The sequence below is a fragment of the Acipenser ruthenus genome, chromosome 10 (assembly GCF_902713425.1).
Source record: "Acipenser ruthenus chromosome 10, fAciRut3.2 maternal haplotype, whole genome shotgun sequence".
NCBI lineage: Eukaryota > Metazoa > Chordata > Actinopteri > Acipenseriformes > Acipenseridae > Acipenser > Acipenser ruthenus.
The window spans coordinates 17,452,831-17,475,916 of NC_081198.1; the positions used below are offsets into that span (position 1 = coordinate 17,452,831).

The 23,086-nt window shown below is 38.0% G+C and overlaps 2 protein-coding genes across 2 annotated transcripts in view; one reads left to right on the forward strand and one right to left on the reverse strand.

Moving 5' to 3' along the window:
- Window positions 1-3,625: 3,625 nt before the first annotated feature.
- LOC117404088 (mucolipin-3) lies at window positions 3,626-17,466 on the reverse strand. Its single transcript, XM_034006796.3, has 14 exons — window positions 17,243-17,466; window positions 15,977-16,206; window positions 15,262-15,435; window positions 12,823-12,976; window positions 12,152-12,236; window positions 11,456-11,552; window positions 11,082-11,181; window positions 10,848-10,960; window positions 9,865-10,014; window positions 9,461-9,562; window positions 9,247-9,369; window positions 6,428-6,634; window positions 4,905-5,035; window positions 3,626-3,945 (listed from the first exon to the last, which is right to left on the reverse strand). The coding sequence occupies exons 1-14, from the start codon at window positions 17,319-17,321 to the stop codon at window positions 3,912-3,914; spliced, it is 1,779 nt and encodes a 592-aa protein (XP_033862687.1). The 5' UTR covers window positions 17,322-17,466; the 3' UTR covers window positions 3,626-3,911.
- Window positions 17,467-19,032: 1,566 nt separating this feature from the next.
- The window catches only part of dnai3 (dynein axonemal intermediate chain 3), a 35,021-nt gene continuing 30,967 nt past the window's right edge, over window positions 19,033-23,086 (forward strand). The window contains exon 1 of the mRNA XM_033999700.3: window positions 19,033-19,307. The gene's annotated coding sequence lies outside the window, so the exon portion shown is untranslated. The remainder of the gene's footprint in view (window positions 19,308-23,086) is intronic.

Genomic DNA, 23,086 nt, shown 5'->3' on the forward strand with positions numbered 1-23,086 from the left:
TTACTATTTATTTTATGTTACAGATCAATACATGTCTATACTGTACTGTAATTTACAGACACCTGCCCCAAGGAAATATATATTGAAGTAACGGTTCACATATTTTTAATATACTGTATTATCATATATTATTTGTGCTTATATATTTTCCCTATACAAGTACTATATATGATAAAGAAAAATAATATACAGCATGTAATATTTCATACGTGTTATTGATTTTAAATGATAGATCCATTCTTTGATATTGCTTATTTATATGCAAGATACTAAATAATTCAATATAAAGCTATATTGTATAATATCTGTCTCAAAAAGTTGCAGTAGCCAAGCTTACATTTAGTTAAAGGTTCTGTACTTCACTGAAAGTACAGTTCTCCCCCTTTATAACGCTGTAGTCGGGAGCCATAGTAAAGAGACCTTGCTATTTGTGTTGCGCCAACGAGAATGTTAGTGTAGGCATTATGGGGCACATGGGAGCAATGATACCGCCTTATGTTCCGCAGTATAACGGGCTGCCTTATAAAGGGGGAGCACTGTAGTTTGATTTTTAAATGTATTTATCACTTGATTTATATATTTTGCCATACTTTTAAAAAACAGACCATTGGAACATTTAGTACATTTAGGATGGAGCCTAAAATAAAGAGTGTGCAGTTCTTTTTCTCATCTTCCCTCGTGTTGCTTATGGTTCACAGTGACGCCTTTCACACATATTTCTGCTTTACACATAAATTATTTAAGTGTACAGATACTTTGTAAAAACCATGTAGTTAATCTGTGAGTCCATGAACACAGCCAGATATTTCTGTTCATTACTTTTGAAATGACCTTTTGATGTAGTCAGTCCTTACTAGTTTTATTGCTTGAATTGAACTGATTTTCACAGTAGCCGTGGAAATTGGTTACCGGTAAGTGGACAAGGCACACTATCAAAAGTACCCGTGAGCGTCCACAGAATCAATTCTGGTGCCGGGGGGGGGGGGGGGCAAGGAGGTTAAAAGTAGTCAGGTAACGTGGTTTTGTATTGCATAAGAATTCTTCTAAACCTCATTTACATAAGGCTACAACTCAGGGGGGCACCCGGCCATAGTCTGAATTTGAGTCCGATTATCAAATTAACAAACGTCAAGAAATACGGAGTTAAATGATTAAATCTAGCCTAATCAGTAATAAGGTACCTTACTGGTCCGCGTTTCTTTGCGCTCCTGGGTTAACAAAGATTAATCCTGACTTTTAAAACTGAAAATAAATAAATAAATAAATTGCGTCACCTTTTATACCAAGAGTGGTAGATGTTGGTGCTATAAAAAGGGATTTTCGTGGGGAAGGGTGTTCAGTGATCGCCAGGATCAGATTAATAATCCAGACTCCACCCTATACGAGCGATACCGCTTCTCTAGGGATGGTGTCCTGTATCTGGCGGATCTCCTCAGACCCTCCCTTGAGCAACCAACCCGATGGAGCAGAGCCCTTCCTCATATACAGGTTCTCTGCATAGCTCTACGATTTATGGCCTGTGAAACATTTTTGTACAGTACTGTCAGCAGGCGATGCCGAAAATCCTAAAGCAGTACCTTGCACTGAAAAAGTTGCTGCCAGATATTATGTCTATAAATTATGACCATACCTAATTTTCTATTAATCAAAATACAGCGGGATATAATATAAATATAAATAGTATATAATATAAACAATAAAGTCAAGGGATTTGTGCTTGTGTACTCGGGATACGACTGTATACTTACGCGTTAACAGCGTCAGCTACACTTTGCCAGGCTGCTACCCTGGCTTTATTGGCAGTTGCGGTGTTTTTTTTTTTTTTTGTTAAAAAAAAACTTTAACATTATAATACGTTAAAACTAAAAATGTTTGCTGTGAAGCAGTTAAAAAAAAAGTCGCCCTTTCCTTCTCCATTTTTTCGGTTGACCGTTATTAAAGATTACCATGACAACACACTCAAACAGTTGGTTCCACCACAGCATAGATAGAAACATTAATCCTTCTTGAGTTATCTAGATTAATTTAAACTCAGTCTACGTTTTTGCAACAGTTAGCCTGCTCTATTATATCCTGTTAACTCAAACCAGATAACTTAAAGTAAACCTGGCTTTTTTAAACCACTTTTGTGCAATAGGCCCCTGGTTGTATGAATGTGTGAGTTCTTTAATGTAGTGCTGCCTTATCTCTCGCTGTGGTCTGCACAAGTTATTTCCCGCCACTTTTGATCAGCTTGGTGTGCTTTCCTGTAGCTTTCAAACACATTATATCATCACCCAAATAGAGGACTCCTCTTTACCACCGTGTACCACTAACTGAGACAGTTAAGTTAGGGCTAAGGGTTTTCTCATTATTTACTATTTAAGATGTGTAAATTACTAACAATTGATTAAGATTGGGTCAGTTTATATGCATTCTGAGATCAAAAAGGTCAAAGGTAAAATTTCAGTGTAATGCATTTTTAAGACTTATCTACTTACATATTTGTTCTTAACCAATTTTTTTGGTCTGAAAAAGATGACTACGTTGAAATTTGTTTTGTGAACTTTAGCAAAGACAAACCTCATTGGTTTTTGCATAAAAACCCTAGAAAACACACACACACACACACACACAGTATGTGTATATATATTTCTTTGAAACAAAACAAAAAAAATGTAATGTCTTCAGGCAAAATATTGATAGAATTAATTATATGCAGTAAAAAGCACACATAAGGGTAACTCAGCACATAGATTTCCTACAAGAAATCATTTTTTAGGAATTCAAACATGTTCTCTATATCTGTGTGCCTCATAGTTAATCTGTGTTTTAATCACTGTTAGCCCATTCAATCCAGTATCTTTGACCACTTTTTACACTTACATGCAACACATTTCGTGTTGACATCGTAGCAGGATTTCTGTTAGTAGACTAGTAGATACCTACTCACCCATTCATATGGGCTGATTTTTGCTTGGTAACGTCCCATTTAAAATCAACTGATCTCAAATCAAACCTGGTTTTATGCTGTGTATACACAGATAACTATCATATTTCTTCATCCTCTCAATAACATGCCAACAAAATGTCCTAACAAATTACTGTCTTAACTGGTGAAGTATGTACCAGTGACATGCATCCACACCAGGGGAGAAAATCAATAAGAACGCAGAGTTTAAGCCTCAGAGTACAAGATTCAATGGCAAATTTCACACCAACGTGTTTCTTGCAACCAATACACAACATATTTAGGCTGCTGCAGTGGCCATTTTCAAACCCCTTTCCCCAGTTGTCCATTTCATCCATAACCTCAATCAGAAAATATAATGCTAAACTTTGGATACGAAAGACTTGGGTGTCGTTACTTGATGCCTCCCCTCTCTGCTGCACGCACCCTTATGGGTGGCTGAATCGTTTCACCACAAATTACACCAGCAGCTAACTTTCCAACGAACACGTGAAAAAGGACCCCCTCCCCAAAGTCTCTGCAACAGAGCTTGTGTGTCTGACATTACAGCATATTTTAATGAAGCATAGATGACAGTTATGAATGCACACTGAATGTTATTCCAATCCACCAGTCACACGATAGAAAATAGATATCACCCCAATGCATTTAGTTCATATAAAAACAGACATACCATTTATTGCTTTAAACTTTATTGCTTTTATCAATGTGACAAAGGACACAAGCATTAAAATGTATAGATTAAGTGTTTCATTCTTATAGTATTATTATGATCAGATTTGATCAGTTTCTAACCTCCAGCATTCTCAAATACTAACAGGAAGTCCTCTTTTATTCCAAGAGTAAAGTGACAGTAAGTTATTGCACATTCATATGTCACTTACATTGTATTAAATAGTACTGTAAATAAACTCTCCTATTATAACCAACAGTATAGGAGATATTCCACATTACATTTTTTCTAGTCTGCCAAGTTCTCTTCAGATTCATCATACCTAGAAAAAAAAAAAAAACACACCACTCAGAAAACTGCTGAATCATAAAATCCATATACAAAATTATTAGTTAGCCATTTTGTAGACATTTTTACCCAAAGCGACAGACTAGGGAGTGAACTATGCATCAACAACTGCTGCAATAGGACCTTGTTTGTTTTACATTTCATCCAAAGGACTGAGCACAATGAGGTTAAGTGACTTGCTCAGGGTCACACAGACAGTCAGTGGCTGAGCTGGGAACTTCCTGGTATCAAGCCCTTGTCTTGAACCACTGGGCCACCAAGCCTCCTACAGATAACTATATTGTACAGTGCAAAAAGATGCATTTATAAAAGTTACACTTTATTAATGCTACACAGTTACATTACAATCTGTCAACACAGGAACATTGTTGAAAGGCATAAACACAAAACACACACACACAAAAAAAAACCCACACACCATACAGATAACAGATTTGTCAAAACACAGCCTCACTGTGCAGCTGCAGGGATAAACACAGTACTAAAGTTCACTTTAGTCAACGATGTTCTTGACCATGCATTTATAGAATGGTAGAAGGTAGTGGATTAATAAATTACAGGATTGTGCAGGACTATAACCCCTTTACTGTGGAAATGCCTGGAGTACTCCTTGAAATACAATTAGAAACTGACTAGTATGCCAACTGGCATTCCAACTAGGGCAGATACTTTTACCACCATCCATTGTGATTAATATCGGATCAAATCTAAATTGTAAAGCTGACAATTTTTGACAAAGTTGTTTAGTAGACCGATTCAACAGCTTTACTGAAGTTAGGTCATCACAAAACTAATTGTAGCTCAATATTATTCATGCGTTTTCTGGTAGCAGGCTTATAACTGACACCAATTTGTAGGCAGAAGGTTGCGGTAAATAAGAAAAAAGAAAAGTTGCTATTGAAAGCCATTGCGTGCTCTATATTCTGCACTCACCGATTACAGCAGCAGAAGATTGCTGTGTGAGACTCCCCCTTAATCCTGTATCTGCCAGAGTTTGGCAAATCTTTACATGCTGCCATAAACGAATGCAGCTCTGTCTCTGGAAAACCATCCCGCTGGTATTGCTGGGAGAAAAAGACAAAATGTTGAATAGTGTTTTGACAATATTATCTTGTGGCTGATTGAAGCCATTGCGTGAGTAAATGTAAAACACCACACTAATTGAGGACTAGGTGTCAAAAACATTTTAAATGTTTAGCAATTTCTTCTGGCAATAACTTTGGCATGCTCTTCATAGCAGCTGGCATGGACTGCAATGGAGCAAGGTTGTGTGTGTGTGTGTTAACGGAGATAGATAGAGATACGAGCGAAACCAAACTTGACTGATTCAGCTTTTTAGTGAACCGTTTCACTTCTCAGTTGACGCCTCTGGGTTAATCTAGGGCAAACATGAGAACCTTCTAGAGGTCGAGGTCCCCTGGAAGATTCCTGAACTGAATTCAGTTTTAGTGGTAGAGGAGCACAGCAAGTTGATTAAGTCTCCTCCATTTTTATCATGGGTCACTGTGACAGAGTGAATGAATCTGTACAACAGGAACTGTTCACCTCATACTGAATGGTTGGGCAGTTCATTCCAGGGGCAGCGTCACTGTACCAGGAGTCACCACCCTAGTAAGTAAAGTGTCAGTCATGAATTGGAGGAGACATGACAACTAGCTATCTGAGGGGGCGGGACTTAGGGTACTTTAGGGGGACGTGACAACGTAATCTGTTCCTTTGTTGTGGTTAAATGGAAGGAAACAAAGCTAGGTGGAAACGCGAGTGGAGTGTTTTCCTGTTTGATGAACTGTCTGCGTTTTTCTTTTGTCAGATAGCTAGTACAAAGGCAGGACCTGCAGCAAGAAGCCAGCGCTAAGCCTGGACCTGTATAATTTTATATATATATATATATATATATATATATATATATACACACACACACACACACACCACTGCTGAGAGCACCGCACCTGCACAAAGAGCACACAGTCAGGAGATGGCGTTTTTGTGTCTGTTTGAATTATTTCGGGACTGCAGCCCTTTTTGTTTATGCTGGCAATACCCATTGTTGGGTAGAGCCAGCCTTATTTAACGGTCTGCTTGTTGAAGCACCAACATCACCTGTACCCCTGAGCACTGCAAATCACTCATTCACAGTCACTTACATTTTTACCTGTATACCAAGAACTGTTCAGGTCAAATGAAACAGGCTTCATTTGGTTGGGCATTAAGGCTATATGAATTACAGTACTTGATTTAAATAAAAAAAGTTGGTGGTAGACACATTTATTAAACCTGCTTTAAAATTGACGTTTTAGAAACATTTGCAGTTTCTGACAACCTTGGTTGGGTTTAGCACAATAAACATTATGGTTTAGTGCACAAGGACTGCTCTTTGTCTCTACAGCAGGGGGATGCAATGCATGATCAGTGAACTACAGCCATTTAAAACCATTTAGCTTGGTGTAATAACCTACCTTAATAGTTTCATAGGTGTCAGTGATGAGTGCAATAAAAAGGCTGAGCACCATGTAGATAAAGAGACTGATGAAAGAATACAGGTAGAGCCTGCTGAAGAGCCAAACCAGGTAGCTTTTCTGCTGCATGCCTTTAAACGTCGGGAACATGTCATCTCCGTTGATCAAGGAGAAGAGGCACTCTGTGACGGTGTTGAAGGTTCTGAACTGGTAAAACACACATTTCGGAAAATTGCAGTCAAGCAGAGCATTCTGTGAACTAGGGACCCAAGTCCGATAACATTCTAGTTTAGTCTAGTTTCAGCCAAGCCCAACAAAAGAAAAACAGAAGTGTTACTTCATGTTACTCATTGCATATAGAAAATAAATGTAGGTTACAATATATCTAGCAGGTAAAGGAACTAAACTGGGATATTTAACTTAAATTAAGGGGTATTTTCAACACAACTTAAGGGAAAATTCCAAGCCACTGTCACAGCACATCTCTGCAAACTCTGCACAGCAACTACAGATTGCTGTAAATAAACCAGACTGACAAGAAAGAAGGTTTTTCAGAGTGCACAGAAAGCGATCCTACAGTGGAAAAATAAAAGGGCAAGGAATTATATTTTAGTGGAAGAATGTATTTGAGACACTAAAACTCTTGAGTGGTTACTAGCAAGCAAGTAAATGTATTTATTTATATAGAACATTTTATACAACAGAATCTCAAAGCACTTTACAAGTCAACAAAAATACAATAAAATTAACACTAGAAGGACTGGAGATATATTCATATCTAGAAGCCCCGCTGCAGTCTTTCCGACGGCTGTATTCAAAACACTGTAAATAGTAGAACGAACCGAGAAACAGGCTGATGCAAAAAAAAAAAAATTTAAATTAAGTACGTCTCAAATCATCATCTGAACAACCGAAGCATGCATGCATATATGAACATTTTTTACAAATCAAAACAAGAAAATGTAAATAAACATCTGAACACATCGGTTTACAACACATATTTATAAAACTGAAACGATAGCAATACATTTAATTTTTCAACAGCAATCAGTTTATTATCAGATGAGCAAAAGCAAATGAACAACGTAGATAAATAAACATTTTACAGAAGCACACAGCACAAGTTATAAAAGAGTAATTTCTTTCTCTGACAAAAGGGTATTCCTTTACCTTGAGTCTAAGTCTGTTCACAATCAACACAGATAAAGTGCTTCTCCACACCGCCTTTTTGCACAGGGCACAGCTGCCCAAAGTTTTATTTTTATTGCACTTGCCAACCTGGCATTAGCATCTCTTGCAGCTCTCAGCGGGGTTGCCAGCTTCAGCTGTGGGTACACGCCTGGCAGTCTCCCTCTGTTCCAAATGCTTCTTGCGAAGTTCCTGTACTAACTGTAAAATATATTCTCTCCTTGGTAAATTCTTCTCTTTGCATTCCTTGTAAAGTACCCAGGAGTTGATGGCTGCTAGGTCCAATACATTGTAAAACACCTGAACAGACCACCGTCGGGAGCCAGCTTTCACGGAATACTTCCGTGCCATCTGATTCAAAACATCAACTCCATATTTTGTTGCATTGTAAAACACCACAGTCTCTGGTATTTATTTTCACTAGTCCCGACGTGAATCGACAGACCAAAGCAGCGCAGCTGGCAAGCAGGCGCCTGCCTTTCAAAAGGGCAGAGAGTAGAGACTATATAATTACAGCTAAACACATTGCGGACTGGTAAATAAAAATAATAAAAGTAGAATACTGTTCTGTATAATCAGTATACAATTGTTTTCTGTGGAGCCATCAATGCGACTGCTCCCGGGGCTTTTAGGTATAATGTAATATATCTCCTTTATTTCTACACTCCCGCATTTCATGCTTTGTGAGAATATTCAATACATACTGACAGAAAGGTACATGAACGCGCAGTCCCATATGTGTTACACGACTGGAGAATTACATTTTAAAACTAAAAAACGCCAAAATGACTCCCCACAGGGCTTCTAGTGTTTAAAAATAAAAAAATAAAAAATAAAAAATAAAAAGAAACACCCCAACCCACACACACACAACATCAATATTAGTAGATAAATAATCAAATAAAATATTTAACATTTTGTATAAAATGCTAGTCAAAAAAAATAAAAGGGAGTTTTTAAGTCTATTTAAAAATAGTAAGGGACTCTCTAATGCCAGTTTATTCTACAATCTGGGAGCATTGTAACAAAGCTCTTTCTCCTTTCCTTTTTGTCTTCATCTTTGGGAGGGACAGAAGACCAGAATCAGCTGACATTAAAGCATGTCTAGGTATACATAGGGACAAAAGCACTTTTAGATAAATCAGGTGCCAGGCCATGTAGTGTTTTGTAAGTCAGAAGTAGATCTTATAAATCAATTTTATATCTTACTGGAAGCCAGTGTAGAGAAGCCAGCACGGGAGTTATGTGGTCACTTATTTATTTTTTTACCAAGCACCGCTGCATTTTGAACAAGCTGTAACTGTGAAAAGGCATGGTCTGGTAACCAGCACAAAGAGCAGTGCTAGTGAACACTATTAAGAGAAACTTCTCAATGTTACTACAACCCAATTTAAAAATTAAGCTGTCAACACTTATGAAGTCACTAGTTCATGAGTAACTTTTTCCCCCCCAACAGTGCCACCCTTCATTAAACTAGAGGGTCTGAGATCATCCAATTCCCATCTTGACAGATTTCTGTAACTCTCTCATTACAGGATCGGCTATTCTTGTGCATTTTAGAAGATAATTTTGCATAACATGTTCCTCAATGTCTATAAACTGTTTTAGATACAAGAAAACAAAATCCTTACCTTTTCATGATATGGTCCCAATACAATCCATCCACAAAAGCAATAGCCCAGGTAAATCATTGAAGCACAGCACCAGAATCTAATCACATTTGGAAAGGCTGCTCGCAGTGTTAATATAAGAAGCTGCAAGAGTAAAGGGTACAGCTTAAGAAAACACACAGTGATAGTGTGGACAATGCCAACCGTTAAATACAAAAGGAAGCCAATTCCTTACGTTGTACTTTTGGAAGAAACCCAGATATCGAATGACCCCGATCCAGACAAGCATCGTGGAGGTTCCCAACAGGATGCTGCAGACATCATAACTGGTTAAGTTCTGAAAGTAATTACATCGTTGAATACATTTGTAGCAGTGAAGGTTGTAACAGAGAGAACTTAATTCATACTATATTCATTTGTTTTATTTTATGTGTAGTGCTGTCTAGAATGGGACAGTGATAATGAAAACATGCTAATAAGAAACTGATTATAAAGGCTTTATTGATTCTGTCCGAACCCTTCTCAGAAATCCCCCCCCCCCCCCACCCCACCACCCCACCACCCCACCACCCCACATTCATAAAATGCAGTTGAACTTGCATTCACATGTATTACAATGTTTCATCAGCTTTCCCTAACCTTGGCTTGGATTTCAATCTTCAGAATTGATCCAATGATGGTGAGCATGTCACTCACTATAATCAGGATATACCATCCATTCACAAACTCCATACGATCAGACCAGGGCACCGGCTTGCTGTAGCGGCTCAAGAAAAAAGTGGTGTATTCCTGGAATACAGCGATTTAAAAAACACACATTTTAAAAGAGCTGCTGTGCAATCTGTACACTCTTACAGAATTGGATTCTACACGACAAAGAATATCTGCAAGTGAAGCTTGAATTGTCCAAATCCTCCCTATATCATCTTTCTGATAAAATATAAAAAATGTGTTCAAGTGTCATTTTATTTAGTTTTCACCTTTTCCCTTGCCTTTTTAGGAGTTGTGTTTAGTGGCTCTGTGCTGCCAATATTGAGCTTTCATTTTCCTCTATCTGTTTTTGACTCTGTGCTGGAAAATGCTAACTACCATGTGGCCGTGTAACCTTTGAACTCCTCTATTAGAGAGGCGGAGTAAGCGGGTTCATTCAAGTTGAAAGGCAATTTTATCACATGATTTGAATGAGACAAATACATCTCCAGACAAAAACAAAACAAGTTTAAAGCCAAATAAAGCAGCTGGAGAACTCAATGTTTGCAAACACCATAAAAGACAAGGGAAACGGTGGAACAAAGTTTGACTCTGCAATTAGAGGATTACAGCTTGATCTGGGAGAAAGCAGCACTATGTACAAAGTTTAGAAGGCGATCTCAGCAGCACCCAAAAGGAGTCTGGACACCAGTCAATAAAGCACAAAACCAACTTACTTTCTGTCTGGCTGTGAACCAAACATAACACTAAAATGTACTGGGATGTTTATTCTGTTAAAATACAAGATCTAAATCTGAAAGCTTTCAAACTACTGAAAGTCCATCCTATTGAATGGATCCAGTTAGGTGGATGAAAGGTGCAGAATATACCGAGGATCTTCAGCTCCCCACACCTCCTAGATCAGTACTTACATACTGCAACTGTATTCCATTTATGACCGAACGGGTGCATAGGATCAAGGAGATCAAACAGGACACAATGATAAAGGCATCGAACATCAAAAGATAGGGGGCATTCTTTTGTACTGTTGGGAGAAAAGAAATCTCAGGAACTGATGTGCCATCTGCTGGGCAATCTGCTGATTTTCTAATAGAAATGTTCAGTTATGCAATTTAAAAACCCTTGCAGAAGTGATCCGTCCTTACCAGATCTGGCAATATCCCAGTCTTTACATTCGTTGATGGCCACTTCATTGTCAAGGCTGATCTTAACCCTTCCACTGTGAGCTTTGTTGTTAAAAGTGATCTGTAATAAAAAAAAGACGACATTTGTTTTTGAAACACTAGCATTGACAGATAAGTTCATGTCCTCAACAGATGGAACAAAGCATAATGAATCTGTACCAATACATGACCACAAGGTCCTGGAATGAAATACATGAGATTTATTGGTCTGAATACAACCAAATACCATTTAAGTTTTGCCCTTTAACAGTCATATTGTAGTAGGACCAACACATACCTGCACACTGATACAGTACTTATTTTAGTGTCTATAGTATTGAAGCTACTGTACTTACTGCAACATGGAAATCATAGCAGTCAGGAAGCTCATGGTGACGGACTGTCTGCAGATTAATCGCCTTTAGTGTGAAGTAAATATTTATGGACAAAAGTCTGGAAAAGAAATTACGTGAAACAAAATGGTTCACAAATTCACTTTAGTGCAGTTTTAAAAATAAATAAAAGGGGCTCCCGAGTGGCGCATCCAGTAAAGGCGCTCCATGCAGGATGTGCCCTATAGCCTGGAGATTGCAGGTTCGAATCCAGGCTATGTCACAGCCGACCGTGACTGGGAGTTCCTAGGGGGCGGCACACAATTGGCTGAGCGCTGCCCAGGTAGGGAGGGCTTAGGTCGGCAGGGGAACCACGGCTCACCGCGCATCAGCGACCCCTGCGCCCAATAGGACGCCTGTGGCTCTGCAGTGGAGCCGCCAGATCTGTGTTGTCCTCCGGCACTATAGGTCTGGTGGCATTGCTGTGGATCTGCAGTGCGAAAAATGACGGCTTGGCAGGAGCACGTTTCGGAGGACGCGTGTTCCAGCCGCCGTTTCCTGAGTTGGCGGGGGGGTTGCGAGCGGTGAGCCGAGGATACAGATAATAATTGGGCATACTAAATTGGGGAGAAAACCGGGGTAAAAATTGGCGACGACTAAATTTTTAAATAAATAAATAAATAAATAAATAAATAAAGCAAGCGATTTCAAAACTCTTACCTAGAGAAATCCACAGTCAAATTTAACTTCCAATGTATTGGTCCATCATCTATGCGAAGAAGCATTGGTTTTATTTCAAAGCACTCTGTTCAGAAGACAAAAGGCAGCATGTTTTTGTTTTAGAACCTTGTGTTTACAGTACATCAGATTTGTTTTATTATTAAATCATTTGTTTTATTATTAAACTTGTGGGTTAAGAAGAGAACCGCAGCCTTGTGGTTTGGAAATGGAACTCATCCCACTAGACGACATTTACTGGAAGTCTAGTGTTCAGGTTTTGGTGGGTCATGGAAACCTCTACACAATATTTTCCACAGACCACTGGCCTCTACAGATCATGCAGTGAATGCTGTTGCGCGGCACTAAACAATGCAAATAACCAAGCCACAGAGGCATCAAAAAAAGTCAAACTTGGTTTTGCAAAAAACACACAGAACCAGCTCTCTGATTAAACCAATTTGTTCCAAAGCTTGTGGTTTACACCACACTAGTCTGGTTACTTTTAAACAAAAACATGGTTGCCTGGTACAGTTACAAGGTTATAAATAGCATGTTTAAGCTCTGGACATAGCATTAGTTAAGCCCACTTAATTACACCACATTAGTTGTTACAATATGGTCACAATATCAACCAATAAGACTCAGGAGATTTAGCCTTCATTCCTACTTACCGGTTTCAACTTTGGGGTCAATGTCAAAGCTGTCATTTCGAGGGGAAATACTGCTTTTCTTATAGAACTCCTGGCAGAGTGCCAGGGCTGTGTATTCTGTGCCATTCCATTCGTACGCATGATTGCCAACAGATATATTAGGGAGCTTCAGGAACTGCACAAAGACAAAAAAAGTAGCTAATGCTAATACAGCAATAAACCAACTCCTTGAGCCTACAGCTAAGGAAATACCACCATTGAAAGATATATATAGATGAACATTACATGCAGGGACATGGGAACTAGGGGTGTTGGGGGTGCGGCAGCACAGGGGCGCTGTGCACCTGTAGGTGCAAGGAGAAATTCGGCTAGTTTGGTAAATCTTTTCACATTGCTTTGGAACAAACGATAACAGACCAATCAGCACAGACTGTCAACAAGGGTGGGACATTTTATAAATCACGCGGTTGCAATCTCATGAGAGTCGATTTGTAGTTGGAATGCATTAGACGCGAGTGTGTACTGAAACGCTTATTGAAAAAGTCCCCCAAAAAGTTAGTAAATTCTTCAGCGGCACCACCTGCTCAAAACAGCTTGTCAGAAATGCCGCTAACTGGGGGTGCTGCTTTGTAGAGCAATACTAAAAACAGACGGACACAGTGGCATTCTAGAGGTCCATTCCCTCATGAAACAAATCAGCATGACACCGGAGCACAAGTCAACTGCTGAAGTTTTCCCGACTGTCCTGCAAATAAAATACAACTGTTTCAACGTGTTTTTACAAATAACAATTTCTAAACTTCAGTATTTAAGAGGATCATAACAGTACACGCTGCTTTGATTTGTTTGCGCCACACGTTGTACGGTAAGCATCTTGGAAATATTGTAGCAAGGACTGGTAAAGATTTTTTAAATCCTTAAAAGATACAGGTGTTGATTTGTTTTATTAAAAGGTTTAACAGCAGCAAGCAAATGCATGGCTTCCATCATATACAGGGGTTACAGTTGTGTTCAATGGCTTTCAGCACCCCACTATAAATATTGTTTCAGCTCACCAATTGCATGATAAAGTGGGGGAAATTGTGGATTTACTACTTTATTTAGCACCGGCTCACAATTTGTAGCTTGTTTGCTCCAGTGTACTTCATAAAAGTAATGGGATGGAAAACTACAGTAGACTTTAGTCCATCTTTATGATGCAAGATTGTTTTACAGTAAAATACAGGTCTATGATTATGCAGTTTGAACTAGAAGCAATAAAGGCCAATCAAATGGTTACATAACACTGGTATTTTTAAATTGTACAGAATCATGTTATAAAATGAGTGACCCCTGAAAACCTTCCACATGATAGGTGCAGTACTGTGCAAAAGGCATAAGGATACAATTTACTGTGAGCATCGCCTAACCAGGAATGAACCCAATTATTCAGAGGTGTTAGTTTTCATGAAGCACATTACTTTAAATGGCATTTACAGACAATTCAATTGAAGCGGCAGTCTTTTCCCTCTACACAAACAGCACTGCAGTTTCTGGCTATGTTACATGGTTGTTAGCCTACTGTATAATGCTATGTATTGGATCTACACAGTAAAAAAAAAAAAAAAAAAAAAATTGTAAAAACCTCATTGAGAAATGCGGTGTAACATGATACACTGTTTCAAGTAGCATAATTTCTCATGTGGAGCATCACTGAGGAACACATACCTAGTATATAATGCACAAGATAATGAGCTGGGCAAAAGGATAGAGCACCACTATTTAAAGGCGGCAGATCATAGCGGCATAGTATGACAATTAATTGTGTTTTCTGTATTATCTGTTCTTGTTCATCCAGAACTAAAAACACCAACTGCAGGAATACAAATGTTGGAATATACAAAACACATAAGTAGGAAAGTAGAAAGTTGGTGTGCATTGCCAATTCACTTTAAGCAAGAAATAGTTCCTGGAACAATGTGTTACTTTGTTTACCCAAATGGGCTATCTTAATTTGTCAGAAAAATAACAAAAACCAAAAAAACACACTAATGCATAGTTCACCCACCAAGACTCGAGGTTGGGACTGCTAAATGACTCATTTATATCTCATTATCCACCCATGTTGGTTGAAAACATTGAGGGGGAAGCATGGTATGGCGAGACAAAAAGGTTTTCCAACCACATGACTTGGGCCCCATGTTCCAGTTGCTGGTGACACAATAATGAATCACAAACGGTTTTGTAGCATCCCTACAAGTGTGGAACATCAGATAGTTTTAGGATTTCCCATTGTCTAGATTACCGCCCCCTCCACAATCACAAGTTACCATCTTACCACCTATTAAATGTGTAACCTTTCAAGATACAGCTGAAATGTATAATTGCATTAAATAAGTGGAATCTCTGCCACTCACTTTTGTATTCTGCACTCACTGATCTTTTCGCACACCCGATGCACAGATTATATTTTTAACATACCTGCTCAACTGCAAAGGAGACATGGTCATAAACATCACTCTGCGTGTAGACCGCGTAGTTGTCGTCCGATTTGTCTGTAGGCCTATATCCTTTTAGAAAGAGATGCTTAAATGCCATTAAGTTCTCCTCTTTAAAAGCAACCACCATTTGGTTACTCAGCCCAAATGATACTAACTGGAAGAAAAAAAGAAAAAAATCTGAGAAATTATCCCATTATAGTTTTTCAGAAGGATTAAATTGGTACAATGGCTTATAACCAAAGCTTTAAAAACTATGCCATCAGCAAAACAATGTTCCTGTAATTATTTTGTAGACTATTTTCACTCTGGTGTGCATATTCACATAGGACTGTATCCTAATAGCTGCTGAACAGGGAGTGTAACTACAGCTACGCACTCCTCTTTTAATCTTTCACCTGTAATAAACTAGGCAGGGGAATACGATTAGTCACGGTTTCAGTTTTAAAACCTTCAGTCACTTTTAGCTCATGCAGCCTGTGAACATGTCTTCATCCATGGGGTCATTGCCAGTACTCTCTAGGGGTTCCTCTGACTACGTGGCCTTCATACATTATCGGATTGAAGGGGGTGTCAGTTTCCATCATCAGCAGTTTAGGATTCAAAAGGGTCTCCTTCCCACCCTCTTTTTGTTCACGGTCTGCCCACCTTCTAAGGTCCTGAGATTTTGCTGTTCTTACATTGCAACAAGAGCTTACCTGGATTGTAATGATAGCAATCTTAAGGATTTGGAGTCCAAGCTTCCATGGCTTTCGACCACGAGCTCTGAATTTCTCACAAGGGTTCATGAAAAAGAATTTGAGTTTCCTCCTAAAGTTATCTTCAGCATCTGGATCATGACACTCAATCTTCTCGGGACTGTTGGCATTGCTGGAGCCCTCATCAACCGTATTACAACAGTTCACACATGGCTCCGAATTCGCCATCTCTAATAAGCATAACAGATTATGGTTATTAACATGGCATTATTGTATTATGCAGACCTCGGACTGAATGAACACCACCTTCAGATGACATATAGAATTGAATGATGCTGGGAGGTGGCATCATATTGTTAAAAGCTAAAATAACCCCCACTTTCTCCCTCCACTACTGTATAAAGAAGTACTATTTTCTTAGATTTTATAAAATGCAAAGAAGGTTTTTATGAGAGTATTTTGTTTTCACAAAATAACACAGCTTGCATAATTCACAACCATATAAATAATGCATGCACTTCTTAAGGGTTAAATTGTACCATCTTACTGAGCTTCACATCAACTCCAACCCTCATTTGTATGCTTACTTTACACATGCCAAACTATACCTGCTGTTTCCAGACCTCGATTAGTACTAATCTTGGACTACCTAGATGAGATTGCTTTAGGTAGTCCTGGATTAGTGCAAGGTCTGTGAGATTGGAAACTTGTAATGCACTGCTAATGATCTCTAGTCTTGTGGTAGACCCTGTTTTAAATTGCCTCATTCCAATGAAGTCTGCAATCCCATCTTGTCGCCAGTTTCAAATACCCACATTTGTAATCAACCCTTTTGCATTATTTATTATTGGTAACGCTACAACCAGGATCAGTTTAGTCAGTAAGGTAGTCCGTGTCTAGTAGTCGTTTTAATACCCATTTAGAAAACTGAAAAAAAAAACAGTAATAATAAAAAAAAGGATCTACAAACGCGTCTCTCTCTATAGTTCAATAAAGTATATGAAAAAAGAATGGTAGAAGTTTACACGCTTTGTGACGTCAAAATACATCACTGACGTTCGCAACTTTGATAAAGTGTTTTGGTAATTGGCTTATGCTAACCAAATAATATGCAATACATAAGAACATAAGAAAGTTTACAAACGAGAAGAGGCCATTCAGCCCATCTTGCTCGTTTGGTTGTTAGTAGCTTATTGAGCCCAGAATCTCATTAAAGCAACAAAGATGCACTCAGACATTATGCAAACTCGAAAATCGTTCACTTACCTGATTTCATGTCTGCGCCAGAACAATAATTAAAAACAAACTGCATTTCGCAGTCCGGTCCTCGACCTCTATCCTCCATATTCTGGCATTGCCTCTTCTCCAGTTACCAATGAATTCAGTCCTACATTAAACTGTACTGCCTTCGCTATATAACCATACAGGTACGGCGCGGCATGCATAAATAAAACAATACCCTGGTGCATGTACCCTAATCATGCACAAATACCCACCGGTGTATGTGTGTGAAATGAACAATTAAATCCTCATTGTCCCTCAATTTGATAATTCCTGCTTGACGACGCAAAGTTGGCAAGGTCCAATATGAATTTAATTTGGAGAAGCTAAAGGCACCGGCAATGTCTCCTGTTTTTTGACAGCTGGATGTCTTGACAAACCGTCGTCATGTGACAAACACACAGCTCATCTGCTGCGGCTTTACCAGTCATCTTGCAGTATCAGACAGGCGCTGCAGAGGCACTGTGAGATTAACTGGATCCCTGAATGAGGTTTAATGACTGATTTTCAATGATGTGTAGCCCAAAGCCAAGGTCAACTAGAAACCTGAGTGTTGCATTGTGACAAGTACAGTATATAATACCACACGATGAATGCTGTGGACTCCTCTTAATTGAAAACATTTTTTTTTTTTTTTTATTACCAGATGGTAGCATATCTTTAGAACAAGAATCAGTGTTAGTTGCAGTTGACAGCAACCAACCCCCTTCTAGTAAACCCGTTCTGGATTTATTTATTTAATTCTTTTATTATTATTATTATTATTATTATTATTATTATTATTATTATTATTATTTAAAGCTGTGGTTATAAGAACATAAGAACATTTGTGAACGAGAGGAAGACCTTCAGATTAACGGATTGTTCTGAGATCAGTTCAACGCAGACCTGCTGCGGAGTGGGGCTCAGATCGGTTTGAGATTGGTTCAAGGAAAGTCTGAACAGACAAACCGGTTCTTTAATGGTTTGCCTTTCTAAAAACACTGTGTCCAGTCAGGTGAATTTGACAACCTTTTTAGATTTCACTGGATGAAAGACCTGCTTGATTTACTTAAAAATAGAAATGTACATATTTCTACTTATTCCTCTTTCACAAAGGCATACAGGACTAAATAAGTGTGTGCAATTGATACACATTGTATGGTGACTCATTAAGGACAGGGATTTTTTTTCAATGTCATACTTTCCATATTTGTTTTTGTAGCGATCTCGGTTTCTGCAGGCAGGCGCGTCACACAGGACGAGACAACACACACAGAGGCGGAGGGCGGGCGCGAACCCGAGACCTTTTGCACTAAAGCATAGCGCCGATACCGCTGTACAAAATAACCGGCTCTTTTGTACCGGCGCTGTGCTTTAGTGCGAGAGGACGCGGGTTCGCGCCCGTCCTCCGCCTGTGTGTGGACTGCCTCGCCCTCTGTGATGCGCCTGCCTGCAGAAACCGAGATTGCTACATTTTCATGAATTGTTCTTATATTTTTCTGAGCTATTTTAAATTGAGAAACTGACTGGGAAGATCAACAAACATCTGAAAAATGTCACCGTCAAACAGTGTTTCATTTCATTTTTTTTTTGTTGCTATGCAGATGACAAGACGAGATTGATCAAATAAAAAGCGAGTCTGAGATGGGTTGTAGTCTGAACAGTTTAATTTAGTAATTAATCACAGCTGACTATAAAAATGTAATTGATTGCTTGCTGGTGAAATCCAACACATTGTGCGTGTTGATATTATATCCCTACCATACAGGTATCCATCGTTTTGTAGGCGAATGTTATTAAATCAATTCCCTTCAGATATTGATAAATCGGTTGATGTGTCTTTAAATAAGGGCGGGCTCTAAAGCTTAACGCTAAATACCAAGATGCTTTTCAAGTTGTCCATCAAGCGGAAACGTTTTGGTTTCTCCTAGCAACCCCAACGACGCCGGAAGCTGTTTTACTGAATTCGAGGAATAGAGAAAATACATGAATCTGATAGTTTATAAATTAGTAATAATAAAATATAACTATTATCTTTGTTAAGTGCAGCAAGAGGACTTCATAACAGGTCGGTATTTATTTTCTTTAATTTGTGGTTTCCAAAAAAGCCGTTCATTTTTAGTTGTCAATGAATGTAATCAATACAAGTTTTCTAAAGGTTTATTTTGAGAGTTCATTTTGGAGATAACATTTAATCCCATAGACATGTCGAAATGAATGAAGTGTGCATGTTTTAAAGAAAAGCAGAAAGAGGCATTGTGTTTCAGAACAAACAATGTAGGAGATGCATCGTAAAATAAAACAAGGATAAACTAACAATTAATATCACTTTATATACTTCAGCTGGGAATTCAGTGGTGAAAGCAAATGTATTAAAGGTAGAATGGCAAGGGATTAAAAAATATTCCATATTTAATATTATGTTATATTAAAAAAAAATTACAAAAAAAAAAAACTCCTGGCACAATGTATGTTGTTAGCTGCAGTCATGACCTCAACCAGCACAACACAGTTGATAATACAATAATTCCAAGTTGTATGGCTGAATATGGTATCCATATTTAGCAGCTAAGACTGTGGCTAGGAACCTTACTGATCTTAACGTTTAAAAAAAAAAAAAAAAAAAAAATTAAAAGATGTAATGTGATGAAAAACAGAAGCAGGATGCAAATTGGAAACCAAATAACATGCATGGCACATGGGTAAGATAACAATACAATTTTAAACACTTTGCCCTCTACCTTTAACCCATAACCTGGCACATTTTGGCTACAATTGTATTAGCTATTTCTGCGTGTACTGAACACTAACCTTGGAATGTTACCCCAAGCTGCAAGCAGCGGTGTTAAGTTTGTGGCCCAATCTTGGTAGTAACTAAGAACGAAAACAGGGCTCTACACAATTCAGTCTAATTTGAATTTCAACTGAATTACAGTCACTGCCTCTTTTTCCAGGCTGTGGATATTGGTACCGTCGATATTTATATTGGAATATGTAGACAGCTGCCTGTGCTTAAATTCGGCAATCCTGGTCGAAAAGTTTAGAACTTTGTGTGTGTGTGTGTGTGTGTGTGTGTGTGTGTGTGTGTGTGTGTGTGTGTGTGTGTGTGTGTGTGTGTGTGTGGACTTTTTTGCTGAAATATAAACTGACTGTATTATTTGTAGCAATGCATACACCATTCTTGTCTTTCCCACACGATGGCGCTGTATTCTTAAACATTTAGGAATTAGTATTATTGATATTACTTTGTCAGTCTTCACATTTTGATTTCTGATATTAGGAAAGTATACTGGTAGGTTAAAAACAAACCAGTTAATAGCAAAGTTTTAAATAAACTGCGATTATGATTCATTTAGCCATACAATTGCTGTAGATAAGGAAATCATTTTTTTTAAAATCATGAAAGTATTTGCTTAAATCAGGAACCCATAGATTACGTAGTTTTGAGACTATAAAAACAGTAAGCATATTATTCTTTGTTTTGTACTGAGGTGTAATATTTTGCTTGTATCTTGATGCTAAATGGATTAAACTTACCCTTTGAAAAGGTGTACACCGGTACTTGATGAAGTTTTAAATAAATAAATAAATAAATCAGTCTTACCTTACACCACTCTCACAACCTCCTTGGCATTTTTCTGTTATTTTCACTTTCACTCAATTCACATCAAATATGTACAGCATTATTAACAAATTACTTGAATTTTTAGTGTGTGGAATAAAAAAAAAATGGCTTCACCGAAGTCAAAGTGAAAATAAAACTTTTCAACAAGCAAAACAATAAGGTTTGTAACAGCACTGTAACGAGAAGCAGAAAGAAATACGTAAATCATGGTTGTCATGGTTATTATAAGACCTTAAGGGAAGGTACTGAATGCCAACATTATTTTAAATGTCATAATATCCCTTATTATTCATGCATTTTTCAGACAAGCTCACATTCATAGAGTTAATGTATTTGAAATAGTGACGTAACATTGATTGAATTATAGGAAATAAAATAAAAAAAAAACACTATAGATGATTAAAAATAGTAAAACAGTCAACGGCAACTAAATTCACTTGTAATAGCGAATTACTGTTTGGCTTATCACAGATTATTATTATTATTATTATTATTATTATTATTATTATTATTATTATTATTATTATTATTATTTGTTTACTACTGCAGCACTAAATAGCTTTGCATAAATACTATACTGAACGACTTAATACAGTTTTGTAATGTCACTAGGGCCTAATTTGCTTGACCCTTATTGACCAGAAGTAAAAAGCTGTTATTGCTGATTTGATAAATTCATTATACATATTTGGAGTATTGTTCACAGCATTTGTTCTCCGTACACATTTATGGAGGTCACAAATGTTGGCAAACAGTGAGAGACTGTGGTATTCATTTCTTCATCTACACAGTTCTTCTCAGCAGCTGGTTTTGTCCACACCTGTGAAAAATGTAGGGCTTTTGAAATGTGTGTGGCAGACTCAGTTCTCAATAAGTCACATAAAATAAATGTGTTTCTACAGCATGTGTGAAACTATCATTGGCATGATGAATTCTCACAGACACAGTGTATGGATCTGTATCTGCTTTAGTCCTAAGAGAGCTTGATCTTTGGCTTGTTTTCAGGTACAGTGGGACAGACTTTACGGCTGTGTTGTGTCCACACTACCCAGTGTCAGCTAGAAGATCAGCATTTGCAATTGCAACAAATAGTAGTTCTGATAAGTTCTGATAATTGTACCTACAACTTTCCTTAAAATGAATGTGTTTCATTTTCATCCCACATGATCAATTTTTATTTTCTAACCTGATATTACTGGGAACCTAAAGACCTTCCATTAGGTGGGCAGCAGTGTGGAGTAGTGGTTAGGGCTCTGAACTCTTGACTGGAGGGTCGTTGGTTCAATCCCAGGTGGGGACACTGCTGCTGTACCCTTGAGCAAGGTACTTTACATAGATTGCTCCAGTAAAAACCCAACTGTATACATGGGTAATTGTATGTAAAAAAATAATGTGATAACTTGTAACAATTGTAACTCGCCCTGAATAAGGGTGTTTGCTAAGAAATAAATAATAATTAATATAGATTGTTATAACTCTGATTTCCACAAGATGGTGCTATATGCATTTCATTAATTTACCAATAGTTAGTCTACAATTGTCTAGCATTAACAGTTTGTCCAGCAGCACAGTGTATTTAAATATTGTTTATAGCTTTATTTATATGTCAGTAGCTTTATTGTTTATATGTCAGTAGCTGAAACTAATTATAAATAACAAATTGGAATGGGATTTTAGCACACTCTGGGGCCAATGTAAGGATAAGTGCGGCTGTAAAACACCCATATTGCTGCCAAAAACCATGTCAGCCAAGTGGGATTTTAGCGGTCACTAAACATGCGGCGTATGTAAGAATGGTTTTCATCTGGCGTTCTGCACCAACTATCAAATTAGCACTTTGCCATCATTAATCCATTTAAATGATATTCAAATGTATTCAAATGAAGAAAAGAACATGGAATTCGGCGGGGATCTGGAATACTAAGAGGCGGAAACATTATAATGAGATGTAAGGATTTTGCCTTGTACTTGGGCAATTGCTGACCCTCCAAAAACTTTGCACCTCCTCTGACAAGGTGGAAACCATTGTAGAAGCAAGTAATTAAGAGCTGTATAAAACCACACACCTTCAGAGACCTGTTGTGCCTGTGGCTAATTGCATGTTTCAGTTTCAGAACATGTTTGCCCTCAAACATACAATTAGGCAAAGCAGGTTTTTTCTTGTCATGCATTAAATGTTAAATAAATGTGTATCTATTTGTAGTCCAGATAACCTGTAAATT

Bases quoted from the DNA above. Each gene is read 5' to 3' on its own strand.
- LOC117404088 (XM_034006796.3), bottom strand. From the start codon at position 17,321: ATGGAGGATAGAGGTCGAGGACCGGACTGCGAAATGCAGTTTGTTTTT. The intron at 11,553-12,151 runs GTAAGAGTTTTG...TTTCTTTTCCAG, and splicing joins TTGACTGTGGATTTCTCTAG to ACTTTTGTCCATAAATATTT. The intron at 9,370-9,460 runs GTAAGGAATTGG...TTACTCTTGCAG, and splicing joins GTTTCTTCCAAAAGTACAAC to CTTCTTATATTAACACTGCG.